At 38.9% G+C, this 23,791-nt stretch overlaps 1 protein-coding gene across 3 annotated transcripts in view; it reads left to right on the top strand.

The window, feature by feature from the left end:
* Positions 1-23,791, top strand: part of STAC (SH3 and cysteine rich domain) — an 88,097-nt gene that overhangs the window by 40,297 nt on the left and 24,009 nt on the right. For all 3 annotated transcript variants that reach the window (XM_089532665.1, XM_089532667.1, XM_089532666.1), the window contains exons 3-5: positions 16,935-17,035; positions 18,245-18,326; positions 18,661-18,776. In XM_089532665.1, coding sequence (XP_089388791.1) covers positions 16,935-17,035; positions 18,245-18,326; positions 18,661-18,776 — 299 coding nt within the window. The remainder of the gene's footprint in view (positions 1-16,934; positions 17,036-18,244; positions 18,327-18,660; positions 18,777-23,791) is intronic.

Raw genomic sequence — 23,791 nt, 5'->3', positions numbered from 1 at the left:
TTAAAATAATCTGTGGCTAAAGGGGAGCAGTTGGAAGAGAAGAGAAACACTGGGACATTTTTAAAACACCTGAGAAAGTGTTTTAAAACTGCCAAACTAGAACAGTTGAAGGTTATAATATTTCCTGTGGGTGTTACTATAAAGCAAGGATGGGCAAAGTGTGGCAGAGGTGGCAAAGTGTGGTAGTTTGCGTGTGGTGGCCCCAGGACCATATTTGTAACTCCCAAAGCCACCCAGGTGTAAACAATTGGTTCCAAAATGCCAAATATAATATCTAAGGTGTGTGTGTGGGGGGGGGGGGGGTAGTTCCACCACATATGGGGGGGGGGCTTGGATGCCCCAAGACCTCAAAATTCAATTTTGAGTGGCGCAGTGGTTAAATGCCTGTACTGCAGCCATTCTCTCAAGACCACAAGGTTGCGAGTTCAAGACCAGCAAAAGGGCCCAAGTTCGACTCAGGCTTGCATCCTTCTGAGGTCGCTAAAATGAGTACCCAGACTGTTGGGGGCAAATTAGCTTACTTGCTAATTAGCTTACTTGCTGTTCACCGCTATGATCTTTGGAATAGCGGTATATAAATAAAACAAATTATTATTATTATTATGAGTGGGGGAAGTACCTCAAAATGTCCTCAAGGGGCCCTGGAATTCCCATGTCCTCTAGAGCATGTTTGAGGGCAAAATATTACTGTTTATGCTTGGGTTTTTTTTCTGAGCCAAGCACAGCCTTCCAAAGATATAGAACAACAATGAAAATTGTGCACATTGTTATTGGACTGCAAGATCCATCTTCCCACAGCATTGCCAGTAGTGAGGCATCCTGGGCATTCAAGTTATACACCATGGCTCCAGATCGACTAGACGGCAGTTAAAAACAATAACAAATATTAATCCTGCTTAGAAAGGTCCTTTAAAAAGCAGCCCCAATGCTCCACTCTCTGTGCCTCAGCAGTGATTTCTGAAAGAGCTGCCAAGACAGGAGTGAGTGTGTGTGTGCGTGTGCATGTAGTGATTCCCTTCTCAATCCAATAACCTTCCCATCCTCCTCCTCCAGATCTCTCTGATCACCAAACACCCCTTTTCCTTCCACTTCCCAATCTGATGTTAAAACCTTTTTTTCTCATCCTCCTCTGGATTCCCTCTGAATATTAAAAACCACATTTCCTTCCACTTCCCAATTCAGTGTTAAAACCTTCTCTCTCCATCCTTCTACTCTTTCTCCTCTGGATCTCTCTTTCTACCAAACAACCCCATTTCCTTCCACTTCCTTGCTTCTCAAACCAATGTTAAAACCTTCTCATCCCCTAAGTTTTACCATTGATTTATTTACAGGCCATATCAAAAATCATGATTTTGGCCTTCTAACCCTCCCTCAACTTATACATGAGGTCAGCTTGTACATGAGTACAATATATACAGTATATCTGGTATAACTGCAATGATGATGGGCTGCATTTCTAAATTATCCTTATCCTGCTGCCAACCACTCCCATCTTCTGCCCTCATTTAGGTTTGAAAACTGTGGTTTCACCGTCATGGGTTCTCTTTCCCATACCCACAGAGGACTGCAACTTAATCATTTTTTACATAGAGGAGGATTTTACATAGGCTAGCCATTTTACAGTTTCCTAGTAGTAATGAAGAAATTCAAAAACCCAATAATGTTTATGGTGCAAGAGTAATAATACTTACCACATACAAATGTAATCATCAATGTGTAATTTTAATTTCATTTCAGATCTTGTAGTTTTTTAGTAATAATAAGTCCATTGTCATATTATTGATATTGTGAAATTGTTACTTTTTTCCAGTATATTTGGGCAAATGTTGATATGAAGTAATACAGATCTAAGAAAACAAATTGAAATCTCCAGACATCAGGAAATTCTCTTTGCCTTCTCCTCACAATATAGGAAGGAAGAAAATCTATCTTGGGCTTATTATTCAATACTATATAAAAGCTTTGAAAAATTTATAATCTTATAGTCAAGTATCTTTCCCTTACTACTCTTCAAGCTAGGATTCAATTAATACACCCCATACTTTTCCCATTCCTAATAGTGAATAGATTCAGCTGGGTTAATTTAATTTAATTGTGAATAAATCGAAGGCTGATCTTGAGGCCAACAGTAATGGCATCATGGCATGCTTCCTAAAAATAATAATAATAATTCAGCCTGTAGTCCTTTGTATATGTGTATCTTCAGGTGCATATGCCCAAATACTTATGGAAAGTACTCTGTTAAGGCACATGAATAAATACATGTGGACATGAGGAGAGACATGCTGAAACAACAGTGTTCTAAAAGTGCTGGAAGCAAGCAGAAAGGTGACAAAGCTGCACCAGTGAAAGTTTGAAACTAGAATTCTAGTTTGGAACTAGAATTCTTAGAGCATTCCCGTTATTAACTTAAACAGTGATAAAGGTGCGGGACAGACCACCCAAAAAGGGCGGACTCCCAGCACCTATTTTTCCGCCGGAGGGAAGCCACTATTGTTATGCCCTCATCACATGCTAGGGTTGCGGGGTGTGTGGGCGCTCCGCCCCCAGGCAACCCTAGCATGTGACGAGGGAGTCGCAAATGGCCCAAGATAAAGATGCATAAGATTTTTCAGACTATTGTTCTGAAAAGCCATATTGGTTGGTTTTGGAAGGAGAAGTTCTAGGTCTTGACAGTGCTAGATTCTCCATGCAGAATGGCTACTTACAATTATGGAGATGGATGGCAACTTGTTTCATGCCTTTCTTTATTACCTTAGTTTTATATCATTATATGTCTATCAATGTAATCCTGTGAATGACTGCATATATTGTAAATCTGCTCTTTGTTTCAAATCAAAACTAAGAATTTGCTTGGGCTTTACTGTATAATGTAATCAGAGACAATTGCAGAGAAAATGCTGTATTTAAAATTTCCTTCTGCGTTAGATTTTTAGACTGTCATGATGATCATTTGAACAGATTTAAGGAATCCATAAGGCTTACAAATTACATGATCATAAATAATTCCCAAAGCAGTGCCATACTCATATTTTACTGCTTCATAGAACATACTCTCATAATTCAGCTTGTTGCCCAAGGCAGTTCCACAGAACTGAAGCAGTTGAATTAAATATAAATAAGGGGACCCCCAAAAAAACAAATTCATGATATTTGGAAATGTAAGACAGATTCCAAAACAGTAAATCTGTGGAACTATTCAAGACTTAAGAGTGATTTATTTAGAGTGTGGAAGGTATGCAAAAACAGAGAAAGGAATTATGCTAGTGATCATTCCCAGTCACCCACCTGATGCCCTCCCACCCGATCCAAATATGCCTCCTGCTTTGCTTTAGTCGTGTTTTTCCTTTCTCCCTTGAAAGAACACATTAGCTTGTTTAGGGGTGGTGTGGCAGGCAGGAGACAAAATTCTGCTAGATACTATTTAAGAGCCAACCTGGATCAACACCAAGGTGACCTCAAGATACTCCAGCTCCTCTCTCCCCCTTTCTCCTCTGGTCCAAAGCATCTTTCCTCAGTACAGTTTTGCACTGGACAAAATGCCAGTGCTGCACACTTAAAAGAAAAGCACATTGTCTATTTTTTAAAAAGTTGTATTTCCTGTACTAACTCAAGTGGGGTGGGGGGAAATCTTCATTTTCCACACATTCTTTCCATGCTATGTCATTGTTTCTGATTCAAATGACAGAATCCCTAAAAATATTAACTCACATTAATTCTTAAAAATACCCAGGGGTAGCCATGTAGGCCATATAGCAAATTCAGTAACAGCAAAAATCCACCAAACAGTTATACCTCTACTGGGCCAACCAAAATGAACAATATATATGTTGCAAGCTTTCAAAGCTCCACTGGCTTCTTCATCAAGCAAGGTGTTAAAAACCATACAGGAGGGGGAAATTGAAGATGTTAGTCATAGGCCTGCATTTTACTGTTTTTGCACTTAGTTCAGAATGATATGGAGGGGTATTGCACCTCTTCCTTCTGGCCATGTGGCTACTGGGATAGTCTCAAAGTCCAGGAAATTTAACACCATTTGCAACACAAAAAGATACTTCCTTTGCAATCCAGTATGTCTCCATCCATTGTTACACTCAGGATCTTTTCTTCACTGTACCTTTATTCATCACATACTTTATTCATCATATACTTACCCCAAGTAACCTGCATACTTGAAGGAAGAACTGTTCCACAATTTGCTAGTTAAAGAATTACAGGCAAATCCTCTTTGGTTATTCATAATACTGTATCCTGCAGCAAACTGTATTTGACCTCACTGCTGGTTAGCAAAATGCCCAAGTGTTGTCTACTGCTGTCATCTTTTCACAGGGGAAAATTGCCACTTTTGAGTTCAGCATTAATGAGGACTGCCTGTGTCCTTGCTGCCAAATTATTACTTTCTTCTATACACACCTGTGACTTGAGTTGGCATACGCAAATGCCAGCAACGCCCCCAAGGACAACATTTGGCGTCCTCTTAGAAATATAGCCAGTGCAATGCTATGCTGAGCATTAACTATACAGTTGCAGTTGTCATCCAGGATCGTTAGCAGCAAGTAAGCAAGAAGGAGGCAATTTTTGTCTCAGGAATAAGTGACTAATTTGGTTTTTATTTTATTTTAAAGAAGAGAAGAGGTTGTATATTATTGGGTGTTTTCATGATTAGGTGTCATGGTGGTACAGTGGGTGTGGCATTATGTGATAGAGGGAAGGGATCCAGTCTTCTGACATGCAACGGGAATGTACCTTACTTAGCAAACTGATAAATGTCTGAACTAGGCTGACCTAGTATGTGAGGGGGTAAAAGTAATTAAAATGTTTTTAAAATGCTATATTTTGAGATGGTGGTTACCACAAAAGATTATATGGAGTTACAGAATGAGACTGGTAAGAACAGAGAAACTATCCACTAGATTTAAAAAGTAAAGGTAGAGGTTTCCCTTCACACAAATGTCTTGTAGTAATCCACTGTAGAGAGTGGTGCTCATCTCCATTACTAAGCCAAAGAGCCAGTGTTGTCTGAATATGACTGGTTGTCATGCACCTAGCATGACTACACAGAACACTGTTACGTTCGCACCAGAGTGGTACCTATTTATCTACTTGCATTTGCATGCCTTCACACTTCTAGGTTGGCAGAAGCTGGGATTAGTGATGGGAGATCACTCCATCACACAGCACTTGGGCCTTCACAGTTCTTATGATATCCATGTTGGTTACCAAACTTGTACATCTATGCATTTTAATATGCTGGGGTTAGTTTGTGAAGCTGAATAATTGGCTTTCTCTTTTTCTTTCTGTTTTCTGCTCACTCAGGGATTCTGGGGACCATTTCTGTTTACCTTCTTGGTTATGGTCAGGCACATGCAGGATTGACTACTATAGAATCCCATTCCTTTCCAGTTTAAGCTCATGTCTGTTTGTTGAAGACATGCTGCTGCAACCTAGAACCAAAGTCTGTTTTTTCTCTAGCCCTCTTCCTCAAAATTCAATGCTTCTAAAAACTCTTCCAGCTAGACACAGGACAAGAAGGAAAGGGGCATAAGGTGGAAGAAAGGAGGGAAAGAGTGGGCACAAAAAGACTTTGTTAAAAGGAGCTTTTCTGTCAATGGTTTTTAAATTATTATTATTATTATTATTATTATTATTATTATTATTATTATTATTATGTCCCAGGTGCGTACGATTAAGCATCTATGTGAATTATTGAACTGAATGATTTATCTCACTTCACATATTTTATTTTATTTTGTAGTTGTACACACTTATGTTTGTTACTCATGGATGGAGCCCATGAGCTACACAAGTGACTGAAGCTCTGGATAAATTACTGGATCCTAAGACTTTACTAGCTGAAGGCAACACATATTTTCATACATACAAACACACACACACACACACACACACTTGACCATAAAGAGTAGACAAGAAAAAAAACCCAGAAAGCTGAGATTTGCATGCAGCTGAGTTCTACATCCATTGTCTCTTTTCTCAGAGTATGGAATGTACACATATAGCCCTAGCAATATACATTCCTGCTTCCTTTAGTATATGGAAGAGAGGAAATTATACTTGTACAGTTTCAAATGGACAAGCTGGAAGAATGGTTCTTTTTTAAATACTTTATTCATAATACAAAATACAAAATCTTGCAATCATAAAACAATGGTATAAAAAAGTTTCATGTCATTAAAAACTTTCCTTATTAAAATTTTACACAATTCAATTCGTTTAAAATAAATCTGACCATAAAGAACAGTGGCTAGATGGAGGAGAAACGGATGTAAAATTTGTATTAATGTAATTTATAACAGGAAACCATTTTTCCTGAATGGTTCTGTATATTCTCAAGCTTCCTGAAAAATGCAAGTATAGATTAATTGTGAGAAATTATTTTCTTACTTGTATTTTAAAAACACAGTCTCTGGAGAAAAATGTTCACCACTAATGCTTCATTTGTTATTTTGTTGGCAAAGAATGCTGTGTCCCTGGGAAATAAATTCTAATTTTAACCTTGTTTCTAACATGCCTACATATAATAACATATTCAGCTGATTCTACTGAGGAATTTCCATCAGGACTGAGAAGAAACATTCTGGATGGCAGCTAAGGATAATAGAATAGGGGGCAAAGGTCTTACTAAGGAGTTTATCACACGGGAGGAATTTTTCTTAATTTTGAATGAAAAGAAAGTGGGGCCAGAACACATTCACGTGAATTCGCTAGTTCGGTATAAATGCTTTGTATCCAACTAAGATATCTACCACCAACTCCTAGATTCCTCAAAGTTCGTAACATATAATCCCAGTTAAGGCTATTGAATGCCTTATATGCATCTATAAAGAACATTCCAAACTTCTTATGGTTGTTTTTCCCCCAAAATATTCAATGAGATTTAACATAACTCTTATATTCTGTTTTAAATGTCTTGCAGGTAGGAAACCTGTTTGATCTTGCTTGATTTGTGGAATTAGAACAGGTTCTTCCTGTGATAGGGTCACCATAAGTAAAAATGACTTGAAGGCATACAACTACAACTATTTTTGTTGCTGTTGTAGTTGGTGTTGTTCTGTGACTTCAAGTCATTTCTTACTTATGGGGACCATAAAGTGAACCTATCATAGGATTTTCTTGGTAGAATTTTATTAGAGGGGGTTTGCTCTTGCCTTCCACTGAGGCTGAGAGAGTGTGATTTGGCCCAAGTTCACTCAGTGGGTTCTATGCCCAAGCTGGGATTTGAACCCTGGTCTCCCAGTGTTCTAGACCAACACTCAAACCATTATACCATGCTGATTCTCTTTAATTGTTGAGAGGACCCAAATCTCGACATCTGAATTCCCACAAACCTCCTGACCTATTATTTCACTTATTCTGCTCCACTATACACTTCTCTTAGGTGTGCTGAATTATGCTCTTTCTAATAAAAGTTTACACCTAATAACAGTATAAATATCTGTTCATTTGGTAGTCTTCAGTTGCACTGTGGCACAGGTAATGCGTGGGAATGATAAGATATCTTGAGACATCCTATCATAATTGCTTACAGTTATCAACATATCTCAGGGATGTGTACACAATGAGAAAAAGCACAACTGCTTGAGAACACTTGCACAATCATTTATGCAAACATGTTCTGGATGCCACCATTTCACAAGACTAAGAAAATTCAACTGCTGCTACAGTCAGAGATTAATCCAAAGCAAGATTCTAACCTTGGTCTTTTAACATGCCTTAAGTCATGCCATTCACTACAGCAGTCTAATATCTGTCCTTATCCCATGCCTAGTGTTTCCCTTACTTCTAGCAGCTATACAAACTTCCTTATTGTTGCTAACATCTTCTTGAAAGAGTCCAGTTGCTCTTCTAAAAGGAACTCAATTTGGGGGGGGGGGGAGTTGGGGGGGCATTGTGGAAAGAACATTGACTTCATTGATTTTTGCCACACCATTAGCCTGGGCTGTTTCTCTTGGAAACTGCTTTTACAGCACAATAGACATCATCTTCTTTATGTTTTGTTCAGCTTGCTTGAAAATCTCTGTTAACAGCCACATTGATGCTTTAGAATGCTTCCTATCTTCCTTCCACACTTGATTAACTAAAGCACAGAACATGGGCTTCATGCCATATTGCAGTTTAGAGTAACTTCTCTGATACCCATTGCCTGAATTCTTCCTTTCTTCATTCAGAATTCAAAAAAGGTTCACCTTCAACTGTTTTGTCCACTGTGATGGACATGGAGCTCCACATGGTATTTTGAAAGTTCTGCCAATAGTCTTCTAAAACAAGTGTGCTATCTTTCCACACTAAGTAAAGTAGACACTATCAGATAGATCTGAAGGACAATGACAGGCCAAAACATCCCATATGTAGTATCATACAGTGGCTTAAAAATAATCTCCACTGTACTAGTTTGATCAAAAAAAAATCTTGAATAGAAAGAAAATCACTATTAGTGCTGTTGTATAAATTAAAAGCACACCACTTAGTTAATTTACTGAATATACTGCCAAAAGGTGTATTGATGGATATGATCTTAGATGGCTTTAAAAGGAGATTAGATCAAATGATGACCCATACAGTCATCCTTGAATCCTATTCCCTTGAGGTTCAGGGACCTATGGTGGTGAACATGAACCAGAGGGCTTTATTGCTATGGTGAGTTACTTGTGAGGTTTCAAGTATTTCAAGTATATTGTATCAGTAATCTTTAAAACAATGCATTAAGACAGTGGTTCTTAACCTGTGGCCCGCAGACCCCCATGGGGCAGTAGTATCCTCACAGGGAATCCACAAAGGCTTGACGGTTGCTTAAGCCACCTTCTTCGCACAGCAGAGTAGCCATGTGACAGAAGCAAAGGCAAAGACTAGCTGGGCGGCTTGGCTTGCACACTGCTGTTCAATCTGTTCTAGCTGCAAACTGATGGGAAGAAGCAGGAGAAAAGCATTTGCTCTTCCTTTGATACCTCTGAAGAAATGTTTAAAGGCTGATGTAACAATTGATGGTTCAGTGTTCGGGTGTTGTTGTTGTTGTTTAAATTTTGAGTTAGTTCTTGGAGGTCCATGACAACAAAAGATAAAGAAAGTTCCTGGTAAAGAAAAGGTTAGGAACCACTACTTTAAGCAATTCCAGTTTTATTCTCAGTCTCATATTACAGATGAGTTACTGATGCTGACTGAGGTCACTGAGTGAGTGCAGAGATGAGAACTGAATTGGGAGTTTGAATTCCTATATTTTGTGGCAAAGGGTTAGAGATTTGTGCTCCCCACACAAGCACTGATAAGCCACCACTCCACCATCCCTCACCATAGTCCAGGCTGGCTCAGAATAGAATGTTTATTGTTGTTAACTGCCCCCAAGCTGACCCTGATTCAGAGTGACCCCATGGATGTGATATTTCCAAGGTGTCCTGTCCTCAACTGCTCTGTTTAGGTCCTGCAAATTTAGGCCTGTGACCTCCATGATTGACTGTAACCATCCGGTATGCAGTCTTTGTCTCTTTCTGCTGCCCCTCTACCTGTCCCAGTATTATTGTCTTTTCTAATGAACTGTGCCTTCTCGTGATGTGGCCAAAGTACGACAGCCTCAGTTTCATCATCTTGGCTTCCAGAGAGAGTTCTGGATTGGTCATTTCTAGGACCCATTTGTTTGTCTTTTTAGCTATCCATAGTGTCCACAGTACTCTTTCCCAGCACCACATCTCAGATGAGTTTATTTTCTTATCTGCTTTCTTCGCTGCCCATCCCTAACATACATTGTGATGAGAATACAATGGCTTGGACAATTTTAACTTTACACTTTAGGATCTTGTCTAGTTCTTTCATAGCTGCCCTTCCCATTCTTAATATTTTTCTGATTTCTTGACTGCCAATGTGTGATCCAAAGTATGGGAACTCTTTAACTATTTCAATTTCCTCAATGCCTAGTTTGGAAGTATGTAGTTCTTCCGTGGTCATTATTTATATTTTTATTATGTTCAGCAGAGAGCCAGCCTTTGCACATTTTTCTTTAACTTTCCTTAGCAATTGTTCTGTTTTGTGCTAGTAGCATAGCATCATACAGATATTTTGGATAGTTAATATCCCTTCCTCCTATCTTCACTTGTCCTTCTTATGAGTCTGAACTTGCTCTTTGTATTATATTTTCTGCATACAAGTTGAACCAATAAGATGATAAAATGCAGCCTTGCCTGACTCGTTTGCCAGTTGGGAACTATTGTGTTTCTCCATATTCTGTTCTACCAGTAGCCTCATGTCCTGTGTACTGATTCCTCTTCAGGACTATCAGATGCAATGGCGCTCTCATGTCTTTAAGAGCATTCCATAGGTTTTTGTGATCTATGCTGTCAAATGCTTTTTTGTAGTCAATAAACTACATGCTGATTTTTTTTCTGGAATTCCTTGCTATTTGTCATTAACCAGCATATATGCACAGTGTTGTCCTTAGTGCTTCTTCCTTTCCTAAATCCCGCTTGCACCTCTGAGATTTCACTCTCCATGTATGATTGGAGTCTATGTTGCAGAATTTTGACCATAATTCTGCTTGTGTGGGAAATTAATGCTATGGTCCTGTAATTGCTGCAGTTTTTTTGTGTCTATTTCTTGTGGATGGTGAGGCATAGTGATTGTTTCCAGTCTTCTGGTCACCATTTCTTTTCAAAGGTAGCAAGGAAAAATTTCAGCAGTTTTCTTCCCACTGGGAGAAAGTCTTTGAAAACCACACAGTTTTTAATATCTATTTACAATTCAGGACTTATTCTGCTTAAAACGCGTGCATGGTTATCTTGCAGTGCAAACAGTTTTATGCACAGGAAACACCATTTTCTGTGTGGAAAAAAAATTCAAAATATAAATATTAATTCCTCTAAGAAAATGCTTTCTTCTGTGGAAAAAATGCTGTTTTCTGTACAACCATGTGCAAATTATATCCTGAACAAAACCCCAATAGCAGCTTTTTTTTTCTGTAAAGAAAATATTTTTTTCTGTACAGGGATTAATATTTCCACATTCAAATATTATTTTCCATTAAGAAAATGCTGTTTCCTGTTCAGAAAATGCTGTTTCCTGTGCAGAAAATGCTGTTTCCTGTGCCAAACAACCTTCTGCAGATTTTTTGCAGCATATGTCCCGAACTGTAAAGATTTACATAAATCCAGGATCAGGATTTTTTTGGACCATTTTAAAAATATTTTCAAATATTATTTTCAGTCCTAGCTCAGAATTGCAATCTAACATCTGGAAGACTGTTCTACAGTACACCATACCAGCATATTCAGGCATATTCAAAGGCACTTAGGAAATGTCATATTTGACTTTAATCAGAACACTGGGGTGGAATGAAACTATATATAGCAGTTTTCTCCAGTGCTCTGCTTTCTCTCAGTGAAACTACACTAAAACATGGCAGTCTTTTGAACACAGAGAGCCAGTGGGAACCAATTATTAATAGGGGAAAATTGACCATTCCCTTTTTTAATGTCTGCATCTATGCTATTAAAGGCATAATAAAATACCAAATTATCATGATTGCCTTATATCAATTCTTGGATATTAGTTGGACTACCTAAAATGCAATCATTCATGCTGCCTCTCTAGAGGAAGTCAAGTATCAACTAAACCACCTAACAATTCCTTCATACTGGATCATTTTGGTTCTAGATCTATAGATCTTATGGACTGTTGAATTCTTGTGATTTTTTATTCTGTCTGGTAAGGACTTTATTTGCTTGAATCATTGCACTGGCCCTTGCACTTCTACATTTTAGAAGGCTTCCCCTGAAGGGGCTACACAGCAGGCTGCAAAATGTCGGTCACTTTATTTTGAGGTGAAAGTAGAAATTAGCTGAAATGCTGCCAGATTCCTTCTTGTTAAACATGATAATTCATGCTATTGTCATGGGAGGAAACAATGTGATGTCCTGTCTTCTTCATCTGTTGCCCAAAGCAAAAACACCTGTTTTCAAGCAAGATTTGGGGTCTTTCTACAGAGCTGCAAGAACACTGCATTCTGTTGCATCAGTGATAATACCTTACCTTACCATTTCACAAATGAAAGCAGGAACGCTTGGTGTCCAAGCAACATCAGAGCAGAGCTGTCATCTGCATACTGATGGTTCCCCACAGAAAAATTCCTAATGACCTCTCCCAGTGGCTTCACGTAGATATTGTATCCATTATAAGCTATCCAATAATAAACCCTTCATCTTCCAAACATCAATTGATCTAAACCAGGGGTGGAAATTGCACAGTCTTCCAAATGTGGATGAATGACAACTCCCATGACACCTCTACATTGCCTAGGGAGCACAGCCAATTGCTGTTCAAGAGCATGGGGGGGGGCATAATTGCTACTCTGAAATGCTGTATTTGTATCTATTTGCTTTCCCCAAATCTTTGCCATCCAGATTTGTTGATTATAACTTCCATCATCCTCAGATAGCACTAATAGTCTCAGAAGTCAGTTAAAATTGATCCTTTGTGTGAAGGCTTGAGGCACACTAAAAAAAGCCTGACCTGCTCTCTTCTGACATCAGACCCAAGAGTCTCATGCCAAGAGCAGAATGTCAGCATGAAGAAAATCATATCCAGGAACAAACAAGTTGTCATGCTTATTAATGAGTCACTGATTTGCTGTGGCCTCTCAAACAATTTTAGGAACACCTCCAAAATATCCAGCCTCCAGCTGGGTTTTTCAGCCTCCTGTAACAAGCTTTTTAAAGCCATTATTTTTTTAAAAAATCCTTGGCACAGCAGGTCCAAAACCAAAACCTACTAACCCTGATCATGCCAAGCCCCATATCAGTGAAAAAATAAAGCTGGTAAGTGTTAGCTGAATATTTGACTTCACTGAAAATCATTTTGTTTAAGATGAGGTGAGATTTTTTTAAAAGTTGCTTTGTGGTGTTATATCTTACACACACCATTTGCACATATACAAACAATATCATTTCATGTTAAAGTTAACATCATTATAATCATCACCACACCCATCATCACCATCATCATCGTCATGAAACTCAGAGGGATGGATTAGGACCCCAGGAGGGTCTGATTCATCTCCAGGGCCTAAAGTTGCCTGTCTCTGTAATACAGTTCATCCGTTTGAATAAAGCATATTCTACAAATAATTCAGTTCTCATTGTTCAATACCTTGTAAAATGAAGGTATTTATCTGGGTTACCCAACTCAGAGGTCTCCATTCATCTGTGGGTAAATGTTTAGTGCAAGCTGTAGCTGGAGTGCTAAAGACTAAGGGCCTGTACAGATTAGAAGAATGGGGTGGCCAGAGGCCATCTCTTTCTCCTCTGGTTCATTGCCGCAGCAACTGCACGGCCATGACAACAATCCACTGCTAAAAGGAGATGCATTGCAATGCTGCCAAGGTGCTATTAGTGCCCTGGAGCGTCGCGTTGACGTGTCTTGTGTGCCGTGCTGTTTGGACACATCGCACAAGACATGTCATTGGTACACTGTGCAACCACACATTGCAGCCCCAATCCAGCATTTTTCCTCCCTAAAAAGAAGCAGCAAAATGACACCCCTTTTGGGGGCAGAAAAAAGTTTTTCTGCATTTCTGCGGCACAACACGTGTAAACGCTGCACTACAGAAACACGGTGATGCCTCCCATGGTGTGGTCAGCAGGGCAGTGTGACACCAGCTGGGGGCAGTGTTGGGGTGTGTGGTGTGCATATGCCACACCCCAAAGCCAGCATTTTTTTCCAGTCTGCTTTGCCCCTTGGTCTACTTCCTCAGAAACACAGAGTGAACAGGTGCCCAGGAAGAACCTTTATAATCAGACTGTATGAATAGCCATAAAAATGCAAAACTTGTGGGTTTGGTGATAAAGAGACAGGTTCAGTTTTAGCATTGGTCATTGAGGACAAAGGCAGGAGGAAAGATGTTGCCTAAGGAAGGGCTGGGTGGACGACTAGTCATATGAATAGTCAAGGGTTACATGATTTCTGAAATATAACTTTGTTGCACCTCACTAACCCACCTGAAAATGTAACACACAGATAATTATGTTACTTCAAGTCTTTCTTTAGAAACTCTGATACATAAAGACACACTTGCACACTTTCCCCTCCCTGTCCACATTTTGCTTGGGGAGAAGAAGGAGAACTTTCCACCCTCTTATTGCTTCTGAGATTGCTGAGGTGGAGAGGCATTTGCAGGAAGCTGGGACAGAGGGAAGGAAGAGACTTTAGCAGATGAAGCAGCAGATCTGTTTCAGGATTATACAACTTCAGATTACAAGCGAGGTGGTTATGTGTCTGAATGCTTACACACACACACACACACACACACACACACACACACATCCTGCAGTTGGACCATGGGTTGGTGAGGCGGAAAGGTAAGGTTTTCTCCATTGCACTAGTAACTAGCTATCCTTGAAATCTTACATCTTAAGCCACCCACAGTACCCTAGCCAAAGGGTTTCTGATGTTTTGCACGTCAAGGAAATTGCATTAGGTAGAGTATACCTGTGTCTTCCAATGTTACAAAATTATAAGTCTGGCTTCGTCTTGTTGTTGTTGTGTGCCTTCAAGTTGTTTTTGACTTATGGTGACCCTAAGGTGACCATAAGGTGACAATATTTGTCCTGAGGAGGTTTGACATTTGCCCACGGTCACCCAGTGGTTTTCACAGCCATGCTGGGAATTGAACCCTGGTCTCCAGAGTCATAATTAGGCTGAAATAAAGAGTGAAGAAGATTCCAGCCACAGTGTAGTCATCCAAATAAAAAATGGGCAGGCACTGTTACCAAGGGAGTGTGGATACAGCAAACATAAGCATCCAATGGCTCATTCTTTGAGATGCTAGAAATTTGAGAACTGAATGAAGACTGTGGGGATGGGGGATAGGCAGAATTCCTATATGAGAGCAACACTCTCATTTTGCCCCACCCTTTTGGTCCACCCCTGAATATTGATCTCAAGAATCAAAGTATACAGTTTAAAGAGATTGCATAGATTTGGTACAGTGGTGAGGGTAGTTTTGAGAGCCACATCATGTATGGAAAAGGGCTTATATCCTCCCACTCTGAGTGGAATTGGAGTGAATCTACCCACCCCTAGTGATGCAGCTAGAATCCTTGGGGAATGGATTTCTTCTGATTGTCTATGGCTATGTCTCCTTGTCATCTGGAGGTGATGGGGTGAATCGGTAGTTTGCATTCTCATCTAGAGAAAAAGAAAGGAAGCCTCCCCTCCACACATGGGGTAGTTCCACCTCCCCCATGGCTTTAATGGTGGAGGGGGGGAGATAGGAATGTTGCTGAATGCTGTGCATTAAGGATAATAGATAGATTGGCCCTAAACTACCTAGCAATTAAGGATGTCTTTTTAGTAATTAATCCCCCATTCTCCCTTAAATAATCTCTCCTTGTGTTGTATAACATTACTGTGTCACATGATGAAATCAACAGCTGGCTGCTCTGAGCTATCATGAACTCTTGGAATGCCTGGACATTTGGAAGGTGGGTGGAAGGAGGCTGTTTTAAAAAGCCGCCTCTCCTGCTGTTAAGAGCAGTGCATAGGCTCAGAAGCAAATGCTGGAGGAGTCTAAATTGTTTTCTCTTTGTGAAAAAAATAATTAAGATGCAATATTTCAACTGATGAATTATCTTTTCACTATAGAAGAAGGTATCTTGTTAATCATCTCTAAGGGCTTCACACACTACAAGGACCACTGTATTTGAGAGGTGCAACAGGAAAAGCTTTCCCAGATGTAAAGTTGTTTGGCATCACCTAGTGGATTGCTTGTGCAGACCCTGGGTAATAAGGGTCTAAATACAATTATTAGTACCCAAACTACAGTAGTCCTATTAAATTGATGAAATGTTCATAGGTTTTGACTTAGCAATTCAGATTGATTCAACAGGTCTGCACTATCTGGGAGTAACAACTGGATTTAAATCAGAATTCCCCTATGCATATTTCAATATGTAAGAAGGGATCTGCTGGATTAGACCATCTGCAGCTGTAACTCCACACTCCCACTCCCACCACCACAACCATTAAATGCATGTCTGCATACAATATCCAGGTTATTGACATTGGCTGTTTCCTGCTCATTGAAGCAAAATGTATCAGTCTGTAGGAGAAGTTGTAATTCTCGACCAAATATCTGTATGCAGATATTATTAATTACATAAACCTTTATACCCATTTACAATTGCCCATAAGATTATTGAATGTCATCTGTAGCAACATGTTCTGAGACTGATGAATGAAAAGGGAGATTTAAAAAAAAAAGTGTTTGAAATACATGCTTTGATTGTATTTGAAACTTCTATTGCAGTTAGGAATCATATTATAAAGTAAACCATAATTACAACATTTCAGAAATGTTTCAATAAAGCATATGGTCCTGTACTTTGAAATGCAATCACAGTCAGTCCTCCATATACACTGATTTTTTTATCCATGGATTCAACCATCCACAGCTTGAAAATATATAAAGATAGATAGATAGATAGATAGATAGATAGATAGATAGATAGATAGATAGATAGATTCCAAAAACAAAACCTGATTTTGCCATTTTATATAAGGGAAACTGTTTTACTATGCCATTGCATTTAATGGGACTTGAACATCCATGGATTTTGGTATCGACAAGGGGTCCTGGAACCAAAGCTCAGTGGATACCAAAGGGCACTGTATTATATGCAAATAAACAGATTTTATTCCCTCAACAAAGCTACATTATTTTCTTTTGGGAAATAAAGTGAGGTCTGAAAGAAAATCACCTAATTGGGTTGGGGGTGGGGGAAAAAGTTAAATGGTTCTTCTACATTTGCAATAAGATTGGAACTTTTGTACTCTGTTATAAAGTTGAAAATCTGTTTTAGTTTGTAGACCAGGTCACTTGGTAAGTGTATGGAAACTATTGATATTCTCTAATTAAATTCTCTCTGTGCCCCTGACAGGGACAAACGCTAAACATGGACTACGCTGTAAGGCATGTAAGCTGAGCATTCACCACAAATGTGCAGAAAGCATTGGACAGCAACGCTGCATGGGAAAATTGGTAAGCCTATGTAATGGGGACAGATTATAGCTGCAAACCAGGTGTGAGCAAAAGATGCAACCCAGCAGGTCATTCCAATCAAACTTATTTGTTTTCTTCTGAGCTGAAGAAATAAACTTACATTGTTAAGAGATTGTGATGAATGATAAATGAATTGATTCTAGATGAAAATACTTGTATCATACCCAAACTGGTTCTGTTAGGCACATTAAAGGATGACTGGTTCTTTTCACACAATGCTAAAGTATATCACCCAGCATCCCATAGATGAAAATTGTATACATGTGGTCAAGCAATATCAGAGTGTGGTCAAGATGGCAAAAGTTATTAATGAAGAACAGAGAAGCTAGGAAATGTTGCAGCAGTTTTCTTTAACCTGAGTACTGGGAATGGCAGAATTGTGCACTTCATCTCCTCTCTCCTGCCTCCTGAGCTAACGGAATGCAAGTTACTTTTGTACTTTGAACTCAGTTTGCAACAATTGAAGTAAACTGAGGACAAAAGGAGAAAGTGAAGGATGAAATGTTGGACCATTTTAAAAGCAGCTGAACAGTGGGATGACAGAAAATTAATTGGGACTGTTCCACTTGGAGAATATGCTAAAGCAGAGCTGACATCAGGAAGTTAACTTTGTTGATCACTTGCCAAAGTCCACATTTCAGCAGAGGTCCCACTGCTCACCATGAGTCTCCTCCTTTCTGTTCTAACTGTATTGCTGCTATACCCCAGTGCTTTCTGAGTATCTGCTGAGGAATAACAAGACTGAGGAGCTGAGGCAGCGTCCTCCACCAGCCTTTCATACCATCTGGGCAGTAGTGGACATTGTGGTTTTATACTGTGCATTGTGTGTTACAGTTTCACATTGCTTATTGTGCATTGAACATTACACAATGACACCCAGTGATAGAAATGTGTTGCACAATGTTGCTGTTCGCAATGAAGGTTGCACAGTGCTGGCATAGTGTATCTCAGCATGTAGATATTTATGTTACACTGAGAGGATGTTGGATTGCAACCATTGTGTGTGTGTGTGTGTGTGTACATACTTTGTGTTACAAAAGGATAACTCTTAACAATATATTTTTGTTGGGAAAATGCATATTCCTATCCTGCAAGGATGTCAGCATTTCAGCCATGCAAATCCTGGTTCCAAAACAGGACTGGCCACCTGTTCATTCTTTCTTTTACTTTCTCTCTTTCGCTCTCCAGCCCAAAGGTTTTCGCCGTTATTACAGCTCTCCACTCCTCATTCATGAGCAGTTTGGCTGCATCAAAGAAGTTATGCCTATAGGTAAGTTCAGGTGTGGTTTTCTCTGGTTTTTGAATTCTGCAGGCTGTGTCCTTCAACAGCACCATGCAGACTTTTCTTTGCTTTTGTCACCCATGCTAGCTCACATCAAGATCTTGACTGCTTTCCTTCTAAGAAAGGGTTTGGGAAACTGCAACATTCCCAATGTTATTACGACTACATCTTCCATCAGTCCCAGCTAAGAAGTGAAGTAACCGGGACGATAAGAGTCCAGCAGCATATATTTTGAAATATATTTTATTTTTCACATGGAAAACTATCTATAATCTTATCTATATATATTTCCATGTTTATCTATGTTTCACTTCTTTTGCAGCATGTGGCAATAAAGTTGACCCTGTCTATGAAACACTACGCTTTGGAACTTCCTTGGCCCAGAAAACCAAGAAAGGCAGCACAGGAAGTAGCTCGGATTCACCAAAGAGGAATTCTGTAACTATGCTGTTTTTGTTTTCATTTTAGTATTAACTGAACTTCACCATTCAAGGGTCACAGTTTACATCTTTCTAGATCCTATTACATTCCATCCCACTCTAACTCCCACAACTATATTAAAAATGCTTTATTATCCTGAGATCTGGATATCACTCTGTACTGAATCTGAAGAAGTGGGTTTATACCCATAAAGTCATGCTGAAAATAAAAGCCAGCTTTAAAGATTCTGGTACATTCCTTCTTTTTCCCCTCCCCCCTTTCTATTTTTAAAATACTTTTTATTAAAGTTTTCTGATGCAAACACAGAAAGAAACATAAAACATACAGCATAAAACAAATTTACAAACATACTAATTTGGTACTTCCTCACACCCATACCCCATTTCTCCCCACTCCTTTTATTAAAAACAAAAGAACTTCCCACTTTTTTTATTATGTATGTTCATTTAATACACATAAGTACCCTTAACACTTTTTGGTATGAAGTGTGAACCAGTTTTCTGCTTTTTATAATACAGATTAAATATCAATATAAGACAAACACCATTATGAAACTTAATTGCCTTCGTTTATTGACATTACTTTCTACACTGGTTTCAGTGTCAATTTAAATCCTAAAATCTTTTGTGCCCATTGACTTAATTTGAACCAAAACCTCTTAGTTTTCTTACAGCTCTGCCATATATGAAAAAATGAACCAATTTGTTTGCCACACTTTCAGGACACATTACTAACCCCTGCATATGTTTTCACCAATTTATCTGGAGTAATATACCACTTATACATCATTTTGTACTCATTTGCTTTAAGATTATATGACCTTGTAAATTGTAGTCCCTTTATCCAAATATTTCCCCATTAACCCATTTGAATATTATGGCTCAAATGGTTTGCCCAGCTAATCATACATTCTTTAACCTGTTCTTCTTCAGTGTCAAACCACTATCAGTTTATGGCCTTCTAGATCAAAATCCCTTCTGTTTTTCATCCTAATCCATTGCTTTAATCCTTTTAAATTGGCCTCTTCAATATAAACTTTTAAATTTGGTACTCCTAGTCCTATCCTCTTTTGTATCTTCTAAAGCCTTCCATTTATTTCTAATAAAACTGTGGTTTGTATCCATAAAAGTTCATGTTAAAATAAAAACTGGTTGTTTTAAATGTGCTGATACATTTCTTCTTTCTCCCCTTCCCTCCCCTTCCTACTTTTTATGTTTCAAGAGACTAACACAGCTTTGTTGTTGTGTACATTTCCAGTTCATGGGGACCATAAAATGAACATATCATGGGGCTTTCTTGGCAAGATTTGTTCAGAGGGGATTTGCCTTAGCCATCCTCTGAGCCTGAGAAAATATGACTTGCCCATGGTTTTCCATGGATGAGTGGGGATTCTAGTGAGTTGGTCTCCAGAATTGTAGTCCAACACTCAAACCACTTCACCACCCTCTATTAGCACACCTACTTCTTTGAAATCCCCATTCATAGTCATCCTAGATTATTTGATTGTGGGGCTGGTGCTAGTTTTTCTCCATGGCACCATTCATATGTATTATGAATGTATTATGTATTAAATATACAGAATATATTATGTATTTAATCATACACCTTTTAAAATTAATGCTGTTTTAATATAATAGCTTTAATTGTGCTTTAACTTTTTAATTATCAGTTTTATCAGATTTAGCTTTATCTTGCTTTAGCCTTGTAATCCACCTTGGGTCCTATGTTAGGAGAAAAGCAGAATATAAATAATAGGTAGGTAGGTAGGTAGGTAGGTAGGTCAGGTCCATGTCCCATCTCCATTTTGGTTTGAAAAACACTGGGAAAGAGAAATAGCAGAAGGAAGGGAGAACCAAAGATAATAAATTACATTGGGGGGGGGGGGGGGGGTAAGAGAATCAAGTATATACAAGGTTGTATATGGACAATGCAATCAACAAAACAGGCACTTTGGAGCTATAGGGTTTTTAGCAAAGGCTTTCTAATAAGAAAAAGCTATCCAACGAAGAAAAAGAGAGTTGGTGAGAAGTTGTTTTCCATGCTTAAGGAGATGAGGTGAGAAATTACAAAATAATTTAAGACAGTATGAATCCTTTGGCTGGCTAAGAGCATGTCTGAATGGGCCAAATAAAGCCCATTCCTCCTGTCCTCATGGTGACCTGTTTTCATGACACAGGGCCAAATCCCCAATCAAGTGTGGACTGTCTTCACATCATAAGATCAGTTCTTCCCCAAATCCACCCTATCCCTCCCTTAAACCATTTTTTAAAACCTACTTTTTGCTCTGGATTTTGCAGGAAAACCTGGAGCACTCCATAGTCATGCCAGGCAGCTGTGTACACACATGTACCCACTGTATTGCCTGGTGCTGCCACCGGTGGTGCAAGTCGCTCCCTCTGAGGTCACAGTGAAGCACCCAGCCATATGATCAATGCTACGTGCCTCATTTCTAACCCCAGAGTGGGCAATTCACACCAGCAGCAGTGGTGACGGGTGACACTGCAGGAACACATGTGTAGATGGCTGCCCAGCATCACTATTGAGTGTGGAGGTAATGGGAGGAATTGGGGCAGCTCTGGGGCAGAATATTCTGGCAGCAGTGTACATGAGCCCTTTGAAGGGCAGAGATGGTAGAATGGTGCTTATCATCAGAAAGCTTTGGAACAAAGCCATCCACAGTCAAATCTGGCTAGCATAACAAGCAAAACAAAAAAGGCAATCTTTTCAATGACTGTAAGAAAGAGAAACAGAACAGATGGGGGATCCTGTTTTATGGGTTTGATTTTAGAACACTGAAATTCCACCAGAAAAACAGGGGCAGAATTGTGGGGAAATGAATAGCTTTAAAATACATTCAATGTTATGCCAGATGGCTACACTTGGGAAAGATAACCAGCACTTCCTAAAAAAAAAATAACTAGAGGTCACTATAAGATTGTGATCATTGCCAGAAGGCTGAAAGATCTGGTCCAAAACACACTGCAGAAATAATCCAGTTTGAGATCGCTTTAATTGCCATGGCTCAATGCTAGGGAATTCTGGGAACTGTAGTTTTGCAAGACATTTAGCCTTCTCGGTAAGAGAGTTCTGGTGCCACAATAAACTAGAATTCCCAGGATTCCCTATCACTATTAGTGTGTTTTGGACCTCAGATTTAAGTCCCCAATCAGTCGGTGTTCAATGTATCCTCATTTTTGTACTATTTTTTTTACTCCATGTTTGCATGTCCTATATACATAGATACACTTCTTATTCACTGATGAAGAAGCAATTGGTGTGAGCAGCTGACCCATGCTTTCTTTCGAGTTTCAGCATAATACAAGAAGCAAGGATGGATTAATCCTCAAATTAAATATGGTACAGAGAAGTGTCTAGATCAGGATGGAAATGCTGCAGGTTGGATCTGTCTCTGTGTAAAGTGTATCTGTCCAGTTCCTTCTACTGGACTGCTTTAAAATACCTTACAGTTCTCCACGTGAGGAGGCAGCCTGCTGGTGTGGGCTATGTAGGTCAAACAGAGGGTTTTGAATCTTTATTCCAAAGAATTCATACTTTTTAATCTGCTTTAGTGAGAAGGTATAAAAATATGTAAGATAAGCAGCAGAATAACAAAGCAGCCTGAATCCTATGGTTAGTCCTATGGTTACTAGGATAGACCATTGAATCAATTTTACTACGTGTTGCATCACCTTTCAACAACTCAGTCAATAGGCCTATTTTGATGGCAGCATATATCTGTGACTCCCAAGAAAATCTCAAGTATACATCTGAGTTCACATTTGAGCTTGGCCTCTGGCTACTATCACTGCAGTTAAGATTGTGGATTATAAACAAGACTCTTTGGTGTCCTGATACATTCTGGAATAGTTGGCCTAGGAGGACTCAGATTTCTGTGCTACTCTGACAGCTGCTAATGCTTGGGTTGTTACAAAGACTTCATTGCAGGAGAAAGAGTTTGGTGCTGCTTGAAAGTTTTCCAGTGCAGTAATGGCCTATTTTAACTGACTCTTTAAAAAATTTCAACACATGGGTAGCTTTGTTCAGATATTTTAATCTCTCCTTTTTGTATCTTTGCCTCCTCCACAGACTACAACTTCCACAAACATAATTATTTCTTCTTAGATGTGCTAAGTGTTTTGCTTAACAAATAAATGGTTACTCAATCATACACAATATGAACATATTGTCAGCTTGCCTTGAAATTTTGATCAGATGGAGAGTAGGAGTAAGTGCTGAGTGCCAGTTCATCATAGGATTTACTCCTTGTAGAGTCAGGCTGTCAAATAGAGATTACGCATAAGCACGCAGTTCTCCAGACCAGTCATTTTGAGAGAATTCACCATAATATCAGTTGATTAGCATGGAAGGCTTTTTTATTTATAATGATTTTGTCTATAGAAATCGATTGACCATGTAGATCCATATGAATAAATTATTCGCCAAATCTAGAAGGGCAACTATCATATAATCTCCTTGCAGTTATTTTGATAGTAGATAATCAATTATTTTTGTATTTCTAAATCCTTCCAGAAACACAGTTCAAAGTTTTATCCTTAACATTTGTATGTACTCATGCATTTATATGATATGCTTGAATATAATGTTTATATAATATGCTGGAATATAAATGTTTCTAACTGGATGTAAGGTTAATTTTTCTAAACATTTTATTATTTTATGCTGGCTGTATGCCATGATAAAAATTCATTCAGAAGGCTTCAGGATTCTTGAGAGTTTAGGATTCTTGAGAGTTTAGAAGTACATCTTTAAAAATTATTTATTTATTTTTTACATTTATGTCCCAACTTTTACTCCAAGGAGCCCAAGGTAGCATACATTATACCTTCTCTCCTATCCATTTGATTCTCACAGTAACCATGTGATAGATGTTTGACTAAAAGAGAGTGACTGGCTCAAAGTCACTTGGTGAATTTTCCTGGCTAAGTCTAATGCAGAACTGGTGGCTTAAATATCCTAAAGACACCAGTCCCCATCTGATCATGGAGCTAAGC

The sequence above is a fragment of the Sceloporus occidentalis genome, unplaced genomic scaffold (genome assembly GCF_023333645.1).
Source record: "Sceloporus occidentalis isolate IW3139 unplaced genomic scaffold, rSceOcc1.0.p SCAF_7, whole genome shotgun sequence".
NCBI classification, from domain to species: domain Eukaryota; kingdom Metazoa; phylum Chordata; class Lepidosauria; order Squamata; family Phrynosomatidae; genus Sceloporus; species Sceloporus occidentalis.
The sequence above is the reverse complement of the archived record's forward strand: the minus strand, read 5'-3'. Positions and strand labels throughout refer to the sequence as shown.